This window comes from Aedes aegypti, chromosome 1 (assembly GCF_002204515.2).
Source record: "Aedes aegypti strain LVP_AGWG chromosome 1, AaegL5.0 Primary Assembly, whole genome shotgun sequence".
In the NCBI taxonomy this organism is placed as follows: Eukaryota; Metazoa; Arthropoda; class Insecta; order Diptera; family Culicidae; genus Aedes; species Aedes aegypti.
The window spans coordinates 118,826,910-118,850,050 of record NC_035107.1 but is presented as its reverse complement, the minus strand read 5'-3'; the positions used below and the strand labels follow the sequence as shown (position 1 = coordinate 118,850,050).

The window sequence follows — 23,141 nt, the reverse complement described above, 5'->3', positions numbered from 1 at the left end:
CAGTGATGTTAACCAGATTATAGTAAACTTAACAGATTTTTGTAGTCGGTTGAAAATTGTTGGTGCAGTTCTTAATTCTACCATGGATTCGGTAGATTATACAACAAAATTTGTTTGCGTGCAGCACACCCCAGCGGTCAAATTGAGGTTTTGGGAGCGAATAGGGTATGTCAGTATTGGACTCGGTTTCACCTTAAGCGTGGCAACCTTCGTCGAAATTGAATAGAGCTGTGCCCCTTTGAGCTTCGTTAAAATTTGGCGTTTGGCCGGACAGATGGTTCGAGTGATCCCTAATATTTGACGTTTTTCTCGTTTTTCGTAGAACGGGCGCTTGCATCGTCGTCTTTCGGTCATCTTCTCCGGACTCCATCTGCGTTCTGTGGTGCGGCTTACAAACAAAAGGAAGGTAAGAAAGCATCGTCATCTTTGCGAACCTTTTTTAATAGTCATAATTCCATTGTTCATTTGTAATATTTTCCGCCGACAGCGTTTTCGTTTGTCTAAATTCGGTGTGAAAAAGCTGCAACAATGGAGATCGATGAGGAAGAGTTCGAGCAGCCAACATCCAGCAGCAGTCGCGGAGAGCGGAAGCGATTCGAAGTGAAAAAGGTATGGAAAATAGTTGAAAGTTTGATATTCTGGAAAAATAATTGTATATTTCATAATTTTCAGTGGAACGCCGTAGCTCTGTGGGCCTGGGGTAAGTTTGAACCTATTGCATGATTGTTTTCGGGGTTGACCTTGTAGATGTAACCTCGCTTGATTTCCTGATTTGGCTTACCTAAGTTAGCATAATATTTACGAAGCTTCCATTGTTACTTGATATTTAAATTTACAGATTTACGTGATCAATTAATCATTAATTGAATTTATGTTCTTCTCAGATATCGTGGTCGACAACTGCGCCATTTGCCGCAATCACATTATGGATCTTTGCATCGAATGCCAGGCAAATCAAGCATCTGCCACTAGCGAAGAATGCACTGTAGCCTGGGGTGTTTGTAACGTAAGTATCATCTCTTAAAATCTCGCCTATTGGGCCAATTCAGAGCTCCACGGAAAATTTCTGTATTCAAAATCAATCGCAATGCATATTTTATAGGATTATTTTTATATGTACTCCAAGGGTCTCTTTTTAGAGACTGGTCAGTCTTTGGAAAGGTTCTACTTTTGATTGAAAGTCCCGTTTACCAATGCTTTCTAAAGTCACCTTTCTCTTGTTTCTCCTTGCACTGATTCTTGGTGCAAACCTTCAGAGACTTTTGCGTGATTATTTCTTCAAGATTTTTTTCACAGATTCCTTGAGAATCCTTTCCCCTGGGCTTAAGATTTCATTTTCCAGGAAACGATGGTGTCAATGTCAAAGTTTTTAATTTTTTTTTAGGGTAGAAATTCCAATTTTGGCTACAGTAGGGGGAAGTCCTCTATGGCCGGATAGCCTCTATGCCCGGACAGTTTGAATTTTTCAAAAACAAATAATGATATTAAGATTTTAGTATTCCATGATTATATCAAAACACATTTTTGCAGTGTATACAAACTATGACGTTTTCATGTTTGTTAAAATTTTCACTCTTATAAAATCTACCAAAAAATGTGAAACGGTAAAATGTCATAAAAGTGTAGCCACAAATGTTTCTTATAATTTAAGCTGAATTGTCTCCGTACGTTGACTTCAGTATGTTTTGCATCAATCACAATGCGAAATTTATTGAAAAATGTAGAATTCCAAAGAAAAGCAACCTTTTTTGTAAACCATTGCAAGTCCTCTATGACCGGACAAAAAATGTTAACCTAATAACTGGGATCTAATTTATAATTCGCTTTTTCATAAATGTAGGGTACAAAAAACAAACAGCAACAAAAATAAAGCATAAACAACAAAACTTTCGGTCCTTGGAGGCCTTATAAAGTGCTGTAAACATGATGCTTTCAAGGCAAATGAGCGGACGAGAAGCAGCCACAAGATATGATGTACAGTCATCTGTCCATAATTCGATAATGAAGGGATCATCGAGTTAGGGAGCTATCGTCTTACAGAATACTAAAACACTGCATATATGTGAGTTGTCCGTAAATGAGAAGACCAATGGAGTCGGTTTCAATGCGAAAAACTAAAACATGTCCACTTCTCTCGTTGAGCTTTTTTATTATGATCTGATGCAAAGAAAAACAAAATGGTGGTAAATTCACAAAAAGCATAGGTGGGTGATTTATAGTGGGGGCAAGTCACGTTTTCCAAAATCCTGAACATTCTCTCCGCGTTGACCATCCCTGTCAATATTGGGTGTTGGGAATATCCTCACACTCCATAGGAAGAATTGCAATTTTGCTGATGCCACGAGTGAACTCTCCGTTGGATGTCTTGATCGTCACCACCCGGGTTATGTGATCTGATCCTGGATGAAGCTTAGAAATACGTCCGAGCTTCCACTGTTGTGGAGGCATATTATCCTCACGCATGACCACCAGCATACCGGGCTTCAACGTCAGCTTTCCCTTGAACCACTTTCCTCGAAGTTGCAGTTCGCAAAGGTATTCTGCAGACCACCTTGCCCAGAAATCCTGCTTTAGTTTTTGGAGATGCTGCCAGCGTGTGAGGGATGAAACTCTGTACTTCAGCAATGATCCATTTAGTTGCAGCTCGTAGCTCCGAAATTTTCAGTGGTCCGATAATGCGTTTGTCCTTATCCCGGATGCGACAGTTCTTTGCAAATCTAATCGCCCAAGCAAACACTCGCTGAAGCTTCTTGAAGTCGCTAAATTTTGAGAGCATATCCCACTGAACCTTCTTCACTGCAACGTTAGAATGCGCTGGCCGGAGTTCCAATTCTGCACTCGTAAATTCATGGTCCTCGATTTCCTCGTACGTGTAACTTACTTCGTGCAACATAGATGGTCCAGACCACCAGAGTCCAGAATTCGCTAATTCTGCAGTTGTGATCCCACGAGAAGCTTGATCAGCAGGATTGAATTTAGTGTTGATGTATCTCCACTGGAATTGCTTCGTCAATTGTTGAATTTCATGTACTCTGGTACCGACAAATATTTCCAAACTGCTTGGAGACTTATTAAGCCAGCAAAGTACAATTTGCGAATCACACCAGAGAACAACAGATTCGACTTCAACGTTCATATTGTCAAGCACAGTTGTTACTAATCTGGCTAATAGCAACGCACCACACAGTTCTGCTCGAGGAATGGTAAACGGTTTGCCAGACTTTTCGTTTCCAGGTTTCTTAGGCAACGGTGCAACCCGTGTTTTGCTGCCCAGTAGTTTCATTTCTGCAGTGCCATCCTTGTTTAAACTCCGCATGAAGACGCAAGCAGCAAAAGCTTTTTGGCTAGCATCTGAAAATCCATGAATTTCTGTTGACGTCGCCTGGTCGGTTACAACACGACGAGGGATTTCAAGATCATTGATATGATGAAGATCAATTTTCAATTGCTTCCATTGTTTCTCCATAGGAATGGGAAGAGGCTCATCCCATCCCAAACCTTGTGCCCATAGCTCTTGACAAAATATCTTCAGCACTACTATAACCGGGCTTAGCAAGCCGAGCGGATCGAAGATTCTTGCAGTAGCTGACAATACAGTTCGTTTTGTATGGTATTGTAGATTATCTTCATCCGGTTGCATGTGGAACAGGAAAACATCTTTCGATGGATCCCAAAACAGACCAAGGGTTTTGACGACGCCATTAAAGCTGTGGTCATCGATCCGCGCTTGTATCTCTCTGTCTTCTTCAGGGATGTGCTCAAGGAGACGTAAATCATTGGCACACCACTTGTGTAGTTCAAAACCACCGCGCTGTAGAAGAGCTATTAGTTGTGCTTGACACTCCAAAGCTTCTCGAATATTATCGGAACCAGCAAGGACGTCATCTATATAGGTCGCTTCCTTCACTACCGGCGCAGCTAGAGGACTTTTTTCTTCTTGTCTTGAGCCAACTGCTGGAGACATGCTGTGGCGCAAAAGGGAGCGCATGACATCCCATACGTTACAGTTTTTAATTCCAAAGTTTGCAGGTCATCTCGAGGATCTTCACGCCATATGATTCTTTGGTACACCGTATCCCGGTCATCGACGCGCACTTGGCGATACATTTTTTTTATATCCGAAGTGAACACATACTTATGTCTCCGGAAACGTAGTACGATGTCCTGAACGACGGGGCCAGAAACTAATACATCGTTCAAAGAATATCCAGATTCCGATCGCGCCGATGCATCGAAAACAACGCGTAATTTTGTGGTCGAACTGGAAGGCTTGACAATGGCATGATGAGGAAGATAGAATCCACTTTCATCGCTAGGATTAACGATTACACAGTGTCCTAGGCTGCGGTATTCATTGATAAAAGCAATGTACTGTGCTCTCAATTCAGGATTTTGCACCAGTTTCCTTTCAGTATGAAGAAAGCGTCTCTCGGCAAGGGCTTGCGAATTACCTAATTCACTAACGGTGCTACGGAAAGGCAAGCGTACAACAAAACGACCATTCTCGCGGCGATGTGTCGCTGTGAAATGCTGGATACACTTTTGGCTTTCTGTGGTTACAGTGATCGCGTCCAATAACTCTTCTTGATCCCAAAATCGTTTAACCAGAGCGTCGAGTTTCCCTTCTGCTTCCTGACAAGTAGCCGCTACTAATGTCGGTCGTCGAACAGCATCAAGTGATCCACATACTATCCATCCGAGCTTCACACTGACTAGTGCCATTGACAATATGACTTCCTTGTTGATCTGCTGTGACGAGATGTTGCTGCATACGATAGACAGACCAGAGGGGGTCGAGGCTTCTTCTTTCCTTTGCTCTTTTCCACTAGTAGAATTAACGACAATAGGCTTCTCAATGATTAGTACCTCCGCATGAAGCAACGTGTGATGCTTCTTCCCGCAGCCGCTTACCGTACACATCCGTGATTTACATTGTGCGACCCTGTGTCCTAGCTTCAGACAGTTAAAACACAGTTGCTTCTCCTTTACCGTCGTCAATCGTTCAGGTAATGACTTCTGTTTCATCACGTTACATTTGTTAACGTTGTGCTGGTCACTGCAAACAACGCAGACTTCTTCTGATACATGTTGAGCTGTATATACCTTGAGCGGTGGCTTGGAGCTCGGATATGGCGATTTGGGGGTCGGAGGTAGTGCCTTGAACTTTGGTCGAGCTGTTGGCCTCGCATCTCTCCAAGACGAAACAACGATTACGTAAAAAGTCTATTGTTGCGTTGTAAGATGGTAGGCTCTTCGGTGGAAGACTGTTTTCCCACATACTGTGTGTAGACATATCCAGCTTCGATGTGACTAGCGACACGATTAGTTGTTCCGACATACCCAGCATTTTTTGATCCTGGAACTCGAGTGCTTCTACATGACGGCTTCATTCCTCCACCAGCTGACGAAGTTCGACTGAACTCTCCTTGGTAACTTTCTTGAGATTCAGGAGTCCGTTGACGTGAATGTCGACAATCGTGCGCTTGTTCTCAAATCGTGGCACCAGCTGGTTCCACGCTGCATCAAAATTATTTTCGTTGAGTACTTGGTCACTGAACATATTTTCCGCCTTTCCTTTCAACGATTGGGTCAGATAATGCAACTTCGGCGCACTCGATAATGACGGATATTTTCCCATAAGGTCCAGAAACAATTGCTTAAGGCCGCACGGGACGTCATTATAATCATCCTATCCATTTGAAGAAGCAGATCTCAAATACCACTCAATATAGGGATGTGAAAAATTTATCACTATATTCTATATATGTGGTGCACAATCGATTAAATTTTCAGCTTCATCGGTTCACTAAAACTCGAGATTTGCTTCGGCAAAGTTTTGATGATAATTGTTAGAGTGAGACAAAAGATAGGGAAAATAACACGGTCTCCCGTGTCCCCTTAAGGCCGCACGGGACGTCATCATAATCACCCTATCCATTTCAAGAAGCAAATCCCAAGAACCACTCCATATATCGATGCGAAAATGTATCACTATGATTCTGTATATGTAGTGCACAACTCGATAAATTTTCAGCTTCATCGGTTCACTAAAACTCGAGATTTGCTTCCATAAAGTTTTGATGATTATTGTTAGAGTGAGACGGAAGATAGGGAAAATAACACGGTCTCCCGTGTCCCCTTAAACCGGAACCATCGCTCGTATGTGCCATCAAACGTGGGGAGCGGCACGTGAGGTAATCCTGGCTGTTGCTCAACGACTGGAGGATGACTTGATATTTGTGTTACATCTCGCCCTAAACGTAAGTTTTCCATCTTACTGCAGATTTGCACACGAATATTTTCGTAAATGGATTCAAACTCGATGAAAAATTCTTCTTGCTCTTCACGTTTATCAGGGAACTAAGTGTAAACATCATTTTGGATCAAATTGAACTCGTCGTAGCACGAATCCACTCGCTTGAGCAACGTATCTAGGTGATGCACTGTAGAATGCTGTTCTTGTTGCAGCAAGCCTGATATACGTTCCAGCTTCCCTGCTACTGCTTGTCGTCTAGCCATAAATCCTTCCATGTTCTTATAAGAAAGCTGTGACTGCTGTTTTTGTAACCACTTTTCTTTTTGTGCTGCTATTGGAGAATGCACGACTTTTCGTGTAGTGCCACTAGCACCCGTATCCTCCAAATCCGTATCTTCGTTATCTGACATTCTTTTTTGGGCTATATCACTGCACTATTGTCCCATTATCTTCGGCTCAGTCGATAATGGTTTGTGGTAACCAATTCCACACTTGCACTACCAGCTTCAACTGGATTTTCACATAGTTCGCCCGTCTCTTTCTACCAGCTCCTGAACACTGGGTTTCTTCGGTTGGCCTTCAAGGAAGCGACGCTTTCTTCTAACTCTGCAACAAGGTCGAACTTTCTCGAAAGTCGACGCGAGTGTGATTCCCTTATGGAATCAGCAAAACGGGGTTATGTCACTTATTTTTCGAAGCTTATGGATGCGCGGTAGGAATCCAATTCACTCGCGGAACCGTTTGTTTTCGGCGAAAGCTTTGAAAAATTGTTCGCGGAACTTTTCCGACGATTTTCCGTAACAATCCGGTTCGGGTAAGGACCAAAATGTCCGTAAACGAGAAGACCAATGGACAAATGGTTTCAATGCGAAAAACTAAAACATGTCCACTTCTCTCGTTGAGCTTTTTTATTATGATCTGATGCAAAGAAAAACAAAATGGTGGTAAATTCACAAAAAGCATAGGTGGATGATTTATAGTGGGGGCAAGTCACGTTTTCCAAAATCCTGAACATGAGTCAAGGGATCATTGAGGTAGCCATGAACAACAAATTTTACTATGGTTCTCTAACTAGAGTAAGGGAGAGTTTACTGTACCTAAGAGCGCACTTCAGCCTTCGAGCTGACAAAGAAATTGTGAAGAACTATAAACGCGTTGAATTTCCGAGGACATTTTCATCTGAATACGAGCAACCGCTTATGCAACAGACAGACGGTGACATGGCGAATTGATCTATGGTGCTGATCAAGAAGAAGTTTATGGAACTGACCTATGATCTCGCTAATAGGCTTCATACGCTGTACATTATGCAAGGATTGAACCCACAAGGCATGTGCTGACATACGAAGCACCCCTCAGCTTTTCTGTGAGTTTGGTGTAAACTTTGATGGTGAAAATCATAGTGGCCATAGAGGACACATATCAGTGCACACAATTTTTGGTATATAATGTAATCCAGCATAAAAATGAATAATTATTGTAAAGGTTTATTTTTGTTCTAATGTGAGTTTTTACTTAAAATAATGTGATTTTTTTATACTGTACAAAAATGTACGGTAAAACAAAAAGTGTCCGGGCATAGAGGATCTCCCCCTACACACTTAAACGGTTTCGCCGAGAACCCAACAGCTGATATCTCGGTAATAATTTGACGATTCTCGGTAAAACTTTTACCGAGTTCTCGGTAAACGTTTACCGAATCTCGGTAATGTTCGCCGAGATCTCGGCAAAAAATTCGGATTGCCGAAATCTCGGTAAAATAAGTACCGAGATTCGGCGTTAAAATGTACCGAGCTCTCAGCTGTTGGGTTCTCGGCGAAAAATTTTACTGAGGTCGGTGAAATAATTTAAGTGTGTACCAATATGGCAATAGTTGAGAACAAACAAAGATTTTTTCTTATATATATATATATATATATATATATATATATATATATATATATATATATATATATATATATATATATATATATATATATATATATATATATATATATATATATATATATGCAGCATATTGCAGCAATCACCGCATTAATGCAGGAAGTAGCTGACGCAACTCGAGATGTCCCTGCAGATGTTGTTGATCTTGGTGCATATACCCGAAATCCCGATATGGTCTTATTGGCCGCGAAGAAGCTAAAACGATTGTATGTTCCTGGTCCTGATGGATTACCGGCAATTATTATTTGTCGTTGTATTTCTGCATTTGTTCAACCTGAGAGAGAGAGGATACAGCTCACTGACTGCTGGAATGTTTCCTAGCCTTCTTTGACTTCTTTATTCAATTCTTGGGTAGTGCACAACGGTCAGATGTACTTATTTTGGTCAAAATAATATTTACTTCATGCTGTTCACTATGAAAAAGGATATTAAAACAAAAAATTCAAAGCAGTTCACCTACATACACCTATATTTAGGAATTCTACTTTTTAAAATTTGAAATCTTCGGAAAAATCATAGAATTTTTAATTGCGGTTACTTGAATTTTGACGCCCTCCGAATGTGTTGGTTTTCCAGTGACAGGTTTCCTTGACTTTTGGAAGCTCACAATCTAAGGTACAACCATTGTGCGATATCGTCAATCAGTCATTCCAGCAATCAAAATTCCCACGCATCTGGAAACAATCGTTCATAACACCCGTCTTCAAACGCGGTGATTGCCATGATGTTAAAAACTATCGGGGTATTACAAGTCTGTCAGCTGTTTCGAAACTGTTCGAAATAATAATGTGTGGAATTATCTTCGAAACAACAAAATGCTACATCTCCGTTGACCAACACGGATTCATGCCTAGCCGATCGGTTACTACGAACTTGTTGACTGCCGTTATACGCATAACTCTCCCATGTTCCAAAATATGCAATCGAGAAAAACGAGTTTAAAGATTTTAACACATTTAGGCCTCGTATTGACCAGGTGTGTGGTAAATTAAATTAAAATCATTACAATAGTATAAAGAATAGTGTGTTCATTAGAGTCAAGAGTTTGGATTATGGGAATAAAGTAAATTTAGCTACGAAATTCAAAGTGGGACTGTTATGCCTAGAAATACGAGGTTTTTGGTCAATTTCTACGCATAACAGTCCCACTGAAAGTAGTGACCAATTATGTGCTAAGCATACTGCTGTAGATGACCGTTCTTACGTATATATTGTACCGAATATAGAGGACGTATAACCTCAGGACTATGTTAAGGCATCTAATGAAGGCTCAAGTGACATGTGCCAAAAGGAGCCACGTGTGGGGAAGTGAAGAAATAGGATTTTATAGTATGGGATGGGAAGCAAAGTTTTCTGTATGTGTGATAATGAGAAAATGTATGAGTTAGTGATAGAAAGAGTGGATGTGTAAGTTAGAGAGTTTCTTCTTCTTCTTTCTGGCGTTACGTCCCCGCTGGGACAGAGCCTGCTTCTCAGCTTAGTGTTCTATGAGCACTTCCACAGTTATTAACTGAGAGCTTACTATGCTAATGACCATTTTTGCATGTGTATATCGTGTGGCAGATACAAAGATACCCTATGCCCTGGGAAGTCGAGAAAATTTCCAACCCGAAAAGATCCTCGACCGGTGGGATTCGAACCCACGACCCTCAGCTTGGTCTTGCTGAATAGCTGCGTCTTTACCGCTACGGCCATGTGGGCCCCTTAAGTAAGAGAGTTTATAAGATGTAATAAATTCCTATACCGACTCTTCCAGCTACAGGCTTGACAGAAACTCATCTGCAAATTCAAGGTTATTCTGCGGAATTAATATTTAACTCAAAATTCCCGATACAAATCATCACACGATTGGACATTTCTTTGGACTTGGTTTGCAAAATCAAGGTATTTGATACATCGCAAATTAAGTTTAAGAACCGCCAATATATTTGCCACTTGCACCGAAGAACCAGTTATCCGTAATAACCCAGTATTTGGTCAGGTCATTTAAAACCTCTTGAACTATTCTTCTTTTGACTTGATTTGCAAATTCATCATGTTTGATATGTCGCAAGTCTCAGAACCGCCAATATAATAGCCACTTTCCCTGGGGAACAGGGTATCCAAAACAACCTGGCATGTTATCAAGTCATCTAAGAACCTTTGAGTTACACTTCTTTAGCCTTGATTTGGGAATTCATGAAGTTTAATGTTGCCAAGTAGGTTTCAGAACCGACAGTTTAGTGGCCATTTCCCCCCAGGGAACCGGGAATTCGGAACAATCTGGCATGTGGTCAAGTCATTCAAATACATTTGAACCACCTTAAGACTTGATTTGATCCACCTTTGACATTGATATGTCGAAAGCCAGGTTTCAGATTCGCCAATATAATGGCCACTTCCATCAGTGAACCGGTATTCGGAACAACCAGGGTTGCCACATTTAAATCTGGATTTTTTCCTTCAATTATCTGTATTTCTGTATCCTAGAACAAAATATCTGTATTTTATATCTGTATGCTTAAAAATTGAGATAGAATCCAAAATTATGCAGAAAAATCATGATAATACTAATCATTTGTAACTACATTGCGGAATTGTCACATCAAAGGTTAAATTTGAGAGTTTTCAAAAATACAAATTTCAATTTTTCCTAAAAATCTGTATAATTTTGGCCAAATTCTGTATACAGAATCTGTATATCTGTATTTTCACAAAAAATCTGTAATCTGTATATACAGATTCTTGGTCACAAAATATTCGAGAAAATTTGTAAAATACAGATAAATCTGTATATGTGGCAACCCTGGGAACAACCCAGCATGAGAGACCAAGTCATCCAATGTCGGTCAAACTATTTTTATTTAGACTTCGTTTGCTAAATCATGAAGTTGGTTTGTCGCAAGCCAGCCACTCGAAATTAAAGAGGTTACTGATTCTTCAAGTGGGATTATTTCAGTACTTCCCGTGATGAATCCAAAATAACGATAAATTTCTAATCGATGACCGCGGTTCCAAAAACTAGAAGAATTTTGTGATTGATCCTGAAAATTCAACTGAAATTCATTGAAAAACGGATAGGAAATAATATTTTGATATTGAAAATTTCAATCAAATTTGACGTCAGGCTCGCATGAATGATGAATGCATCCCGATAATTCAAACACATAAAACGGGTTGTGTTCCACATGGGATGTAAAACCAACATAAAAAGATGTTCAAAACGATTTTCCCAAACACCAGCTAATTAAAAACTGCTTACTGAATATTTTGCTCGAGTTCAACGCAGCGAATTGTATAGTGTGACAGTTATGCGTAGAAATACAGTAGTGGGACAGTTATGCGTAGAAATTCAACAATGGGACAAAAAGACTTGGCTTGCTTTTCATTGAGTTTCCGAACAAAGTTAATTTTTGTTGGGTGTTTTCTAAAACTATACATAAAAATAAACTGTTTGATGACAAAAAGTCAAAATGCACAAAAAGTAACATGGGACAATTATGCGTATAACGGCAGTTGACTTTTACGTCGAAATGCATGAAGAGCATGGAAGAAAAGGCACAAGTTGACGTAATTTATACCGACTTAAAATTTGCGTTCGACAAGATTGACCACCGAATACTTTTGCATAAACTGTCCCGCCTCGGAGTATCTACGCATTTAGTTTCTTGGATGGAGTCGTACCTTACGGGACGAGAGCTGCGAGTAAAAATCGATGGATGTGTATTAGACTGGCCCAGCTCAGTATGGGAGAAAAATAAAGTTGTATGATTCCATGGGGCACCCCCCAGGATTATTTCTTGGGGTTGAGAAAGCTTTTCTGAAAAATTTAGTTCATTTGGTCGTTCCATAAGCTGGCGCATTTGAATTGAAGTTAATATGAGATTTTCAGCTCAAACACATGAGCATCAACACATCATCTACTGTTTGGTTCAGGAAAATTGATGATCGCGTGCAATTAGACCCAGAATGTCAAAAACACTACTTTATGTAATAGCGAAGAATATTGTAGAAGATTGTACCATGATCAAAATTAATAAAGTTGGTGTTTTAACCATATGAAGTATATCATGCAATGCTGCTTGTATTTCTTCAACATAGCTTGGAGGTAGCCACTAAGAGCATCATAGCCACCTATGACGCTGGGCAAGCTGAGGCACATGGCGCATGCATATAAGTGACTGTACGGAAGCGCTGATCTAAGCCTAACTTTCAACAAACGAAAGAGTAATGAAAATGAGATTAAATCCTTATACAACCTTCTGCAATTATAATCATTAGGGTACCAACTAGTGTATTTCACATTCTGGACTTATTTGAACGCGAACAATTAGTATACGGAACGAAACAGTGACATAGGATCAACTTTCAATATATTAGAGACGAATATCCCATACAAACTTCAAATCGAATGCGCCAGCTGGTGGAGCAACCAATTGAGTTGAAATTTTGAGAGAGCGTTTTTCTAACCCTAAGGCTCATATCTAGAGGGTGCCCCGTTGAGTTTTACAACTTTTTTGTTTAAGGGCCAGTCTAATGTGTATCATTACCCTTTTCGAACAAGTCGGATGTCCCACAAGGCAGCAACCTTGGACCGTTGCTATTTATTATTTTCTTCAACGATGCTGCCTTGGTTCTCGGCAAAGGATTGAAGCTGATTTATGCAAATGATCTAAGACTGTACATTGTAGTACGGACTGAAAATGATTGTATGTGTCTTCAGAACTCGTTAACACTGTTTGCCGATTGGTGCCGCAGAAACAAGCTAATTATTAGCGTGGGGAAATGCCAGGTGATCACTTTTCACCGCAAGATGCATCCAAGTGTTTTTCACTACGAAATTGATGGGAACATTCTCAACAGAGTTGATCATGTGACTGACTTAGGGGTTCAGCTTGATGAGAAAATGTCGTTCGAGCTGCATCGTTCTGCAATCATCTCAAAAGCAACGCGTCAGCTGGGCTTTATTTCCAAGGTTGCCAAGGATTTTTCAGACCCGCACTGCTGGAAATCATTGTATTGTTCCCTGATATGCCCTATCTTGAAAAATGCATCCGTCGTTTGGCATCATCAACTCACGTGGTGCCTTAGAATTGAACGGATTCAAAAGAGGTTTATTCGTTTGGTACTAAGGAACTTGTCATGGAGGGACCCCGATAACCTGCATCCGTATCCGGATAGATGCCGTCTCCTGGGACTAGAAACATTGGATCGACGAAGAAAGGGACAGAAATCGTTGCTTATAGCGAAGTCGACGCTACAGAACTGCTTAGTTTGCTAGAATTTCGTGTTCCTAACCGAGTTCTCCGGAGTACAACACTGCTCCAATCAAGTTTCCGTCGGATCCATTTGGATACAACAAACCCATCTCAGTGTGCATCCGAGCATTCTCAGCTGTTGAAGAGTTTTCCGAGTTCGATGAACCGACGAGGCGTTTTGCTAATAGCAGAGGCGTCGCGTGGTCTAATTATCAACCTGTGCACTTATAATTTAGTGTCATTTTATGTTTGTCATTATTAGGTACCTTGGGTTCAAACCATTTTTTAAGTAAATAAACCAGTGGTCACTGACCGTTGTTTTCGAATACAATTTTCTTCTGATCTTTCAGTTGATTCAAAATATTTAAGACTAATCGAGTTGTTTAGTTTAATTTATCAACTCAACTTTAACGATTAGTCATCATTATGGTAAAATTGTTAAATTGAGTATGAAAATAATTTTAGGTTTAGGTATGATGGATTCTTGGGTATTTCTTTGACCACTGGACTGCGAAAGTGTGAATAAAAGTGCGGGATAGCTTCAAATCATGTTAGTGCCTTCAGAGCACTAATTCTTTGATGTGCGAAGAATAAGTCCCTCGAAGACACCTACACGATTAGATGCAAATGCGCATTTTTATTAGCGTACGCATCGTGAAACATGCTCGCTTTTAAAACACACCACAAGCGTCAAGATGCTGGCGATGATGGTACAACCGCTCTTGAGTTAATTTTCAGGTTGTCATCTGATTGACTATCGCTTGCAATTACCACCGCGCTAATACTGTATGTTAAAAGCGAGGTTTTTAACCAGTACTGTACAGAAAATAGCAGCGCGAGTACTGAGTGCCAAGCTTGAAAAAACTTCTTATCGACAGCCGCCTGAAAAATCGGAAAAATCGCACCTAACCTGCTTTCATACCCCAAGCGTGGTAATGCTGAAGGCGCTAGGGTAAAAAAAGAGCAAGCGAAATATATCTCTCCCGTAGATTGATTTTTCTCTTATCTCTCTCATCCGCACGCTTGCACTGATCGAGTTGATTGATGTAGCAAGACTGTGCACCGGCCAGAGTTTACGCTTTGGCTACTTACACACTCGCATTTGCAGTTCAAAATGCTTTCTACCGCATAGACAGAACTGCGTGTACGATACAAGGCAGCGCGTTTCCCGATGAGAGTGCACGCGTTGGTTTTCAACGTCACAGCAACGAAGTGTAGCAAAGTGTTGCGTAGCATGCATCGCGATGAGCGCGAAAACTTAGGTCCCAGATCGTGCGTCGAAACAGCATTATCATTTTATTTGCATAGCAAAAATTTAACAACAGATATTTTGCTAGATGGAAATTCCGTTGCAAGCTATCAATGAGAGATAATTGAAAATAAATAAATTTAATTTTATTAAGAAAATTATTGAATTGTACTTTAAAAATAGTACATATTGTAGGTGGCTAGGATGAACGAGCTCCCACCTGTGCAGTGCACATGTTGCACATGTGGACGCGACGCCTCTGGCTAATAGAATACGATCTGTAGTTCAGTAATATGTGTTAAGTGTATGTTATGTTTAAGTTTTTGTTCATTAAGACTTATTTGTCAGATTTATTATTTTAAATACAAATACAAATACAAAAAAATACAAATACTAACAGAAGAAGAAAGGAAGGCCTGGAAAAAGCTACAGAAGGAGTTTGAGGATATGTTTTTGGATCAGAGCGAGTACTGGCATGAAATGTTGGTGGAATATGACACACGTTTCAACCAGAAACAGTATCATATTCTTTTCTCCCGGATTTGCCGAAGTGCAACGACCTATGTGAATACCCTTGTTACCATCGTTAAGGAAAACGGAGATGTCAGAGTATGGCTATTTGCGCGCAGTTTAAGCAAGGTGCTAATCAAGTACCCTGAAAAGTTACCCGATGTCCAGGGTGCCTCGCTCGAGTGTCAAAATTATTGAACTGAGTGGATTCATCCAAATAAAGTCCATGGAGCAGTATTTGCTAAAATTATTGAAACAATTCTTGAAGTAACACCAGAGCAATAATTTTGATCAAATACTTTGAGGAATTGCTATTAGATAAAGGAATAGATAAGTACTTAAAAAAAGAATACTTCTAAGATTTCTTGGAGGAATCTCTACCGAAATCCTGAGATTATTTTGAGGGGAAATGCATTTGATTTCTTTGGAGTATTCTTTCGAAAAAAAAACGTTGGGAAGTGCCTAAACATAATAGAATATCTAACTAGTCAAGGAATATTTAACATAGCTAATCACTAATTATTAACCTTTTTTGTTCTTTTCAACAGCACGCATTCCATTTCCACTGCATCTCCCGTTGGCTGAAAACACGACAAGTCTGCCCGTTGGATAACAGGGAATGGGAATTCCAAAAGTATGGACACTAGACACCGGCAATGCCTCGACAGATCTGTAGCGATCCAGCCCAAGAAAACATTTTCTATGCGAATCAGTCAGTTATATAATTTAAATCCCCACTGCATCAAATACTTTTGATTATTCAAGTCATGGAAATTAAACTTTTTTACTTGCTTCAAGAAAAATCTTTCAGTGGTGCTCAGATGTCCGAAATTCAATAAACACCTTATTAAACTTCTATTCCGTTATGACAATAACAGAGTAGCAACTGCGGGCGGTCAACCATGCTCATGCTCATGCTCATGAAAACTCAAAGTAAATACACAGACGGACAGCGCCTAGCAGTTCAACTACCAAACTAATAACTTGTAGTTTATTGTAAGTAGTAAGTATTGAGTATCTTCTGTTCAATATAGCGGAGCGCCGCAATTAAAAATCCGGGTACAATTTTCAACAGATCCAGTAAATTTGTTTGCTTTGCGGATGATATAGACAATGTCTAATAGACATTTTGGACAAACATTTGAAAAAGTGGCAGACCTGTATACCCGCATGAAATGCGAGCCATCAGAAGCTGTCGACAACAGCTCTTCGTGCGCGACACACGTATTTCTCGTAGCAAAGTTCTCGCGAATCCTGTACTGACAATCGTGAATCCTGTACTGACAATCTTACATTGGAGAAGGTTAAGGGGGCAGGATCCGTCATTGATTTCGGAATTTTCAAAAAGCAGTTTTTTCGTTCAAAATCAAGAAAATTTACAGGAAAATGTGTTCACTGTATTCTGTTCCCCAACCAAAACACAGTGAACACATTTTCATCGAATAATTTTTAGTTTTGAACAGAAAAACTGCTTTTCAAGTTTCGTTGATGACGATGATTACGATGACGGAGCGTTGATCGTTAAGATTGAATGCTCTTAAGGTGAAGTAGGCCGTCATTGAAATTTGCACGCGTCGTCGATGATTGTTGCTTATTCATCTCACGAATTTGAATCAAAGAAAATCAGTTGGTTTTGCACTAACACAACTTAAAAAGTATCAGCACACTTTATGCATGTTAGCGTTTACAGTCATGCTTTTCCAAGTCAATATAAACTATCAAGGCTGAGTTTTATCACTTTGTAGTGCAAGCAGAAAAGTCATCATTGTTGCCAAAACGAATGACGGGCTACTTAGCCTTAATCTTAACAAGTGCGTGTATAATGAAATGATTGATGCCAGTGTAGCTCCACGGATGCACAAACAACACAATTTATAATACTGTTTTGTGCATTAGGGAGTGACGTACTACATTCTCGTTTACGTGGATGGGCCCACCACCACGGTGAGGATCCTCGATATGTCGGACGATGTCATCACAAAACATTTGCAGCAGTACGGAGAGGTGATTTCAATCCAAAAACTAGTTTGGAAGCACTTTTTTCCAGGCGTGCCAAATGGTGTCCGTATAGTGCGAATGCAAATAGGGTCCTAAAGCCCTGTCTCAATTTTATTACCAAACGCTTAAGTTTAGGGCAGAAACACATGTTTATTCAATTTTTAAATGATTTTCATTGGTTAAAGTACAAAAAACATTTTTTTTATGAATTTTGAGATTTTGTCACACCCCTTGGTTTTAACTCGAATTTTGGGTATATTTTGTTTTCCGTGTCCCTTCCGAAATGTCAGATAGGAACAACCCCAGTGTTAAAACTATATGCTCTGTAGCATTTTTGTCGAAAAAGTGAATGTCAAACAAGATCACAAGTGTCAAGGTTGATATTTGGAACCATTTTTAAAATTGAAGTTAAAACATGATATAGCCGTTATTTGAGCGGGAAAACTTGCTAAAGTAGTTGCAAGAACATGCTCTTTCGTATTATTGAATAAAAACGAGAATTCATTAAAAATTTTAGGACCCAATTGAAAAAACTCTGCCGCCATGCCTTGTGGTAGAAAACCACAATACCGTTATCAACTTCCCAAACAAACAGTTCGCATGTGCCGATCCAAAGCCACATACCAGCAGTGCTGAGTTTGCTTAGCGTCGAGAATAATATGGTAACACGTACATGACTTCTTCATTCTAAAAAGTGTATTTTGTTTCGTAATAGATTTTTGAGCTACATTTTCAAACAAATAAACAGCAGAAAAAAATAACAACTAAATATCGCATTGACAAAAATTCAAAAAAGGATAATATTTCATATATTTTGCTCTATGCAAAACAAAATTCACCGAAATAATTTCAAGCGGATTACAATACTGCTCAAGAAAAGTTCAAAACAAACATATCCCAAGCAACCAAAAGTTCGGATAAAAGGGCATGTTTTGGCTTAATCAGCTAGCTTTTTAAGTAATTAACCGGACTTTGCAGTTCATATGAAGTTCGTTTAAGTTTGATTTTTACCTTCAAGTACCAAATAAGTTCAATTCGACCTTGTTTTGAACTTTCAAGTTGTTGATGAGGTTATGAGTTACTCTTCTGAGAATCAAGTTTATTAATTGTCCGCAGTGAACTCTTAATCAGCGAGAAAGTTTCACTGAAACTAGATTTATACCAAAAGTGAACTACGGAGTTCACTGCTTAAGTACAATCCGAACTATTGGTTGCTTTGGATCGCATGTTCGTTTGGCTCACGCTTTGACAGGAATGTCAGCTTCCGCAAATCTCTCTTATAAAGCACGGTAAAAAGCAAGGTATTATACTTCGAAAAATTACATTTGGCAGTGACGTCATTCCTATCGCAAACTCGAACGAGTGCAAAAGAAAGCAAGGCTTGCCCTCTTTTACTATACTGTAAGCCTCATGCTTGACGATAGGAATGACGACACATGTTTTGATTGAAAACCTTTGTTTACACGTGGGAATAGCCCTCCTTGTTCTTCTTCTTTCTGGCATTAACGTCCCCACTGGGACAGAGCCTGCTTCTCAGCTTAGTGTTCTTATGAGCACTTCCACAGTTATTAACTGAGAGCTTACTGTGCCAATGACCATTGTTGCATGTGTATATCGTGTGGCAGGTACGAAGATACTCTTATGCCCTGGGAAGTCGAGAAAATTTCCAATCCGAAAAGATCCTCGACCGGTGGGATTCGAACCCACGACCCTCAGCTTGGTCTTGCTGAATAGCTGCGCGTTTACCGCTACGGCTATCTGGGCCCCATGTTGTGTCTACCGTATTATAAAGGATCATTAGTTACGCCTAAATCAAGCCCAGGATTCTTTTAGAAATTCTTCACCATTCTGTGAGAATGTTCCTAAGGATTTTATAAAAATCCTTCTTAGAATTCTATCAGAAATTGTAAGATTCTACCGGAACCTCATCTAGTATTGTTTGAAAACCCAGACCCAGGATTCTGTAAAAAAATTCCCTAATATTCCTCAGAACCACTCTTAATTTTTTATAAAATACAGATCTAGAATCTGGAGAATTCTGTCTTACAAAAAAAATCTGTAAAAAAAATCATTAAGGATAGCTTAGGCCAATTTCGCATACTAATATCCATTACTATCATTCTGTGAAATCCTACTAGGGTTCTGTGACAAAATTGCTCTTTGTGAATATACTGCCTAAGTTGTCCGCAAAATTTATCTGAGAATCTGCCTCTGGATCAGCGTAATATTGAATATAATCTCATTCTCATGTATAACATTCATGCTCAAGTGTTCAAATCCAACTTATGATTTAATAAGATAGCGATTGGCCTTAATATTTTTAGCGAAAACTTTTGTTGGAACTTTATATAAACTCAGTTTTGTCCATATACTTTTATTGGCGAGATTCCTCAGACATATTTGATCGTCATAAAATTTAGTATTTTTCAATACAAAGAACATTTTCCACCATTTAGGAAATTAAGGAAATTTGTATGGATAAAGCATCTACAAAATAAAATATCTCAAAACAAAATGTATGAATCTAAAGTTTAAATAATCAGCATTGAAATGTTCAAATATCAAGTTCTAGAGTTTCTAGATCAGTGAAAGGGTCAGATATAAGAAGAATCTTCAAGATCTACGCGGGCCGCACGATCTTCGGTGTCGTGTAGAACGATGTGTGGCGCTAAGAATGGATCACGAGTTCGCCCAACCTTACTGTGAACCCATTATCCAGAAGGTACCCAAAGCTAGAATAATACGTTGGATCTGGCATGTGGCAAGAATGTTGAACAGCAATCCTGTAAGCTTTGGATTCGGTTGGTATGAAGCCGTGGAACGCAGCGAGCTCAGCGCAGAATGATTTGGCGAGAGTGGGGTAGAACCGGTAGAACCGAGGATGGAGAAATGCGGCCAAGGTAAATTTGAGTTCGGTAGAGGAAAATAATATTTTGTTAAATAACCTTTTATTATGATTAAACCTAAAATACAGTCCATTTAATACATATTAAGTACTGATTACAAATAAATAATCTCGTTTATACACAAATCACTGGTTTGTTTCACGAAATAAATCATTCTTATCACATTTAAGTACTTTTTCAGAAGTATTTACATATAAAATACAAGTCTAATGATGTTCACCACTCTTAACTTTGTACGTAGATTTCCATATTTCAAAAAGACAAATCGTTGAGTGGAAGCGGTAAAAGATTGCCAACGGCATTGACACATGGGTTATGACGGTCCACGCCCACGTTCCGAAGAAGTCCAGATGGGTTGGCCGGAAACTCGCTCTTCCCTTCACCAGCGTGTTGATGAACCACATGGCCATGTTGGCCACCAGCAGAAATGTGACAATCTCGCGACCGGGTTTTGTGCGATTCTGTTGAGAACCTCGACATTTGCGCCAAACCGCGTTCAGAATGAAAAGGGTCTGCATGGATGTTTGCACCAAACTGAATACTTCCGCTATGAGCCCTTCCTGCGCTCCGTAGATGCCTTTCTGTATCGCGAAGTAGCTTCCCACGATACTGAACATGCCGTAGACGTAGACTCCCGTTTGCGCTAATACCAGGAGAGTGCAATCTAGACTTACAGAACTTGCATGCTTATCGTTGTGCTTTTTGCAGAATTTCAGATCTCGCATTCTGATCATAGCTAACACTACACCAGCTGCCGTGATCGAATACAGCACTGTCTCGGCAATGGTCACTTCCTGCAGGGCAAAGTACTCATAGCCAGGTTCGTCGTGAAGGACAAAGTACATTATCAAACATATTATGGTCATAACGGTGATGATGATTCCTCCGAACATTCCACGGTGAGCTCGCGAACAGTCTACCGAGAAGTGATGAGCGCTCTTCGTATGAGCTACAGTGTGCACTTTTTGGGAGTTTCTGCGCGTTCGGTCGATTTCGGCAATGGTTTTCACCTTTTTCCACATTTCATACAAGATTACTGCGCAAATGAGCGAGTATTCGATGGTGCATGGAAAGAGGAACGGCGATGCATTCTGCACTAGCGTACCCATGATATTGGTTCGTTGACATTCGATGTATTCAGCGGCATCATGGCTAACGACACGTTTGGAGCGATTCTGAACAGCGGCGTCCAATTGAAAGCTGTAGTCTTCTTCACTGCTGTCGATGGATGAGGTTGCGGCAGCAATGGTCGTGCTGGTCGTATTGATGATAGCCGATACTGTAAATAGAAGGACAGTGAGAAGATGTTATGAATTGATCACCATAAAACAAAATATTTGTAACAATGAAATATGCCTTATTCACTAAACTGGGATCTCTTAAATCAGGAATAAATGTCAAAATTCTTTCAACTAGTAAATTGATAAATCGGAAATGAGAATTCTCTCCGATATACTGAAGACCCGCGGGTTCGGCATCGTAGCGCTGTAGGAGCTATGCTAGACGGGATCAATGGTGCGAACGTTTAGAGGTAATGATAACCTGGTAATCATACCATCTATCGAAGGTGTGGCATCCCAACAGACATTTTTGCTGAATAAGAGTTGAACAAATCATTTTTAAGCTTATTTAAATTTAATATATTAATAAAGTGTTGTTAAGCTAATTATGTTACTTGGGAAGACACGTAAGCTTCATCTTCAGCATAATGAACAAGCACAGCCTATACCTTGGAGATGTACTGTGCATTGCGCGATTATTTATCGCGACGGCGATCTTGAAAACTTCTTAAAATACGTGTAGATCGCCGCAGGTACCTCAAATCGTTTTGGTGTTTTCTGCGTGATTATTCTTGATTGTCCAAGGCATGATCGCACAGAAGACACCAAAACGATTTGAAGTACCTGCGTCGATCTACAAGCGTTTTTTAAGATAAAGCGCGAGAATTTTTCGCGGATTGTGGAGTTCAGATCGACTAAGGAGAAAGTTTTGGACATACCGGCTGACGTGACTCTAACATTGATTCAGAGCACTAACTCGTGACGGTGAAACTGCGTCCAATACTCTCACCACAAACCACAATGTTCGGTACCGACGCCTGTCTTGATATAACCTACTGCGACAGACACAACCGAATGTCACCACCGCATATGTGCAACATCTCGAGGCAGCGGTGCCGAAAGAGGGCGGGACTTTTTTTGAGGACGGCTAGAGTGCAGTGGAAGCAGCCATCAACGAAGGCGCCGAGTGCGTGGAACATAGAACAAGTGGTTCGACGACAAATGCAGGCAGATGTTGGAAGAGAAGAATGCAGCGCGGTCAAACGTGGAGCGATGTAAAAAAAGCGAAAGCAAAGAACCTGCTTTTCCAACACAAAGTGCCGCTTGGAAGAAGCCGAATGTGAGGGGTTTGAAAGAACTGCATTTTTCACAACAAATTCGAAAATTCTATGACCCAGACAACCAAAATGTACGTACAACGAAATCACCTGGAGGCTTTGTAGGTGCAAAATTTCACTTATAAAATGTCGCGGAAAGGCCTTCTACGTACAAAAGTGGAGGCGATATGCGTGCATATATTATGTGATGATTAATAACATACATTGCGAGTGTATAAATATTCTACCGAACTAACTTGTGATCTTATGCGATTTAACTTATGATAATAAATGTTGATTTGACAGCTGCTACGGATAGATTCGACTTACTTTGAACGAATGTAGGGGACGAAGCAAAATGTACAAATGAACTCAGAAAAAAAGTATTTTATGCGAAGAAGCTCATCAATCTGACAAGTTTATTCACGATGTTTTGCGGGTTTGGTATAATTAGTATGAATAAACGAGTTATAACGTGAACATTCATGCGATTTCTGGTTGTCTGGGGAGTCATCTGGGATCCGGACATGGACCAACTGGTGCATTTTCAACGACACACAGCGAGGAGTTATTGCCGTACCTCTACGAATGCAAACGGCCAACGAAAAGACATGGCAAAATCGTCATACAGTATCTGTGGCGATCCGGCTGCGATTGGGACTAA

The 23,141-nt window shown here is 40.1% G+C and overlaps 2 protein-coding genes across 7 annotated transcripts in view; one reads left to right on the top strand and one right to left on the bottom strand.

The window, feature by feature from the left end:
* The first annotated feature begins 264 nt into the window (after positions 1-264).
* LOC5565270 (RING-box protein 1A) lies at positions 265-15,999 on the top strand. 2 transcript variants are annotated; one of them, XM_001649547.2, is made up of 5 exons: positions 266-406; positions 488-609; positions 673-700; positions 885-1,006; positions 15,745-15,999. In XM_001649547.2, exons 2-5 carry the CDS (start codon positions 529-531, stop codon positions 15,841-15,843), a joined length of 330 nt encoding a protein of 109 aa, XP_001649597.1. In that variant the 5' UTR covers positions 266-406; positions 488-528; the 3' UTR covers positions 15,844-15,999. The 2 variants fall into 2 exon arrangements, with proteins under 2 accessions (XP_021701744.1, XP_001649597.1); XM_021846052.1 differs by having other exon boundaries at positions 265-406; positions 488-700.
* A 4,292-nt stretch (positions 16,000-20,291) lies between these two features.
* The window catches only part of LOC5565260 (otopetrin-2), a 70,954-nt gene continuing 68,104 nt past the window's right edge, over positions 20,292-23,141 (bottom strand). For all 5 annotated transcript variants that reach the window (XM_021846042.1, XM_021846027.1, XM_021846022.1 and 2 more), the window contains exon 5: positions 20,292-21,379. In XM_021846042.1, coding sequence (XP_021701734.1) covers positions 20,307-21,379 — 1,073 coding nt within the window. In that variant the 3' untranslated portion in view covers positions 20,292-20,306. The remainder of the gene's footprint in view (positions 21,380-23,141) is intronic.

Excerpts from the sequence above, each read along its gene's own strand:
- LOC5565270 (XM_021846052.1), top strand. The coding sequence starts at position 529 with ATGGAGATCGATGAGGAAGAGTTCGAGCAGCCAACATCCAGCAGCAGT. Across the intron at positions 701-884 it reads CGTAGCTCTGTGGGCCTGGG|ATATCGTGGTCGACAACTGC; the intron begins GTAAGTTTGAAC and ends TGTTCTTCTCAG. Across the intron at positions 1,007-15,744 it reads TAGCCTGGGGTGTTTGTAAC|CACGCATTCCATTTCCACTG; the intron begins GTAAGTATCATC and ends TCTTTTCAACAG.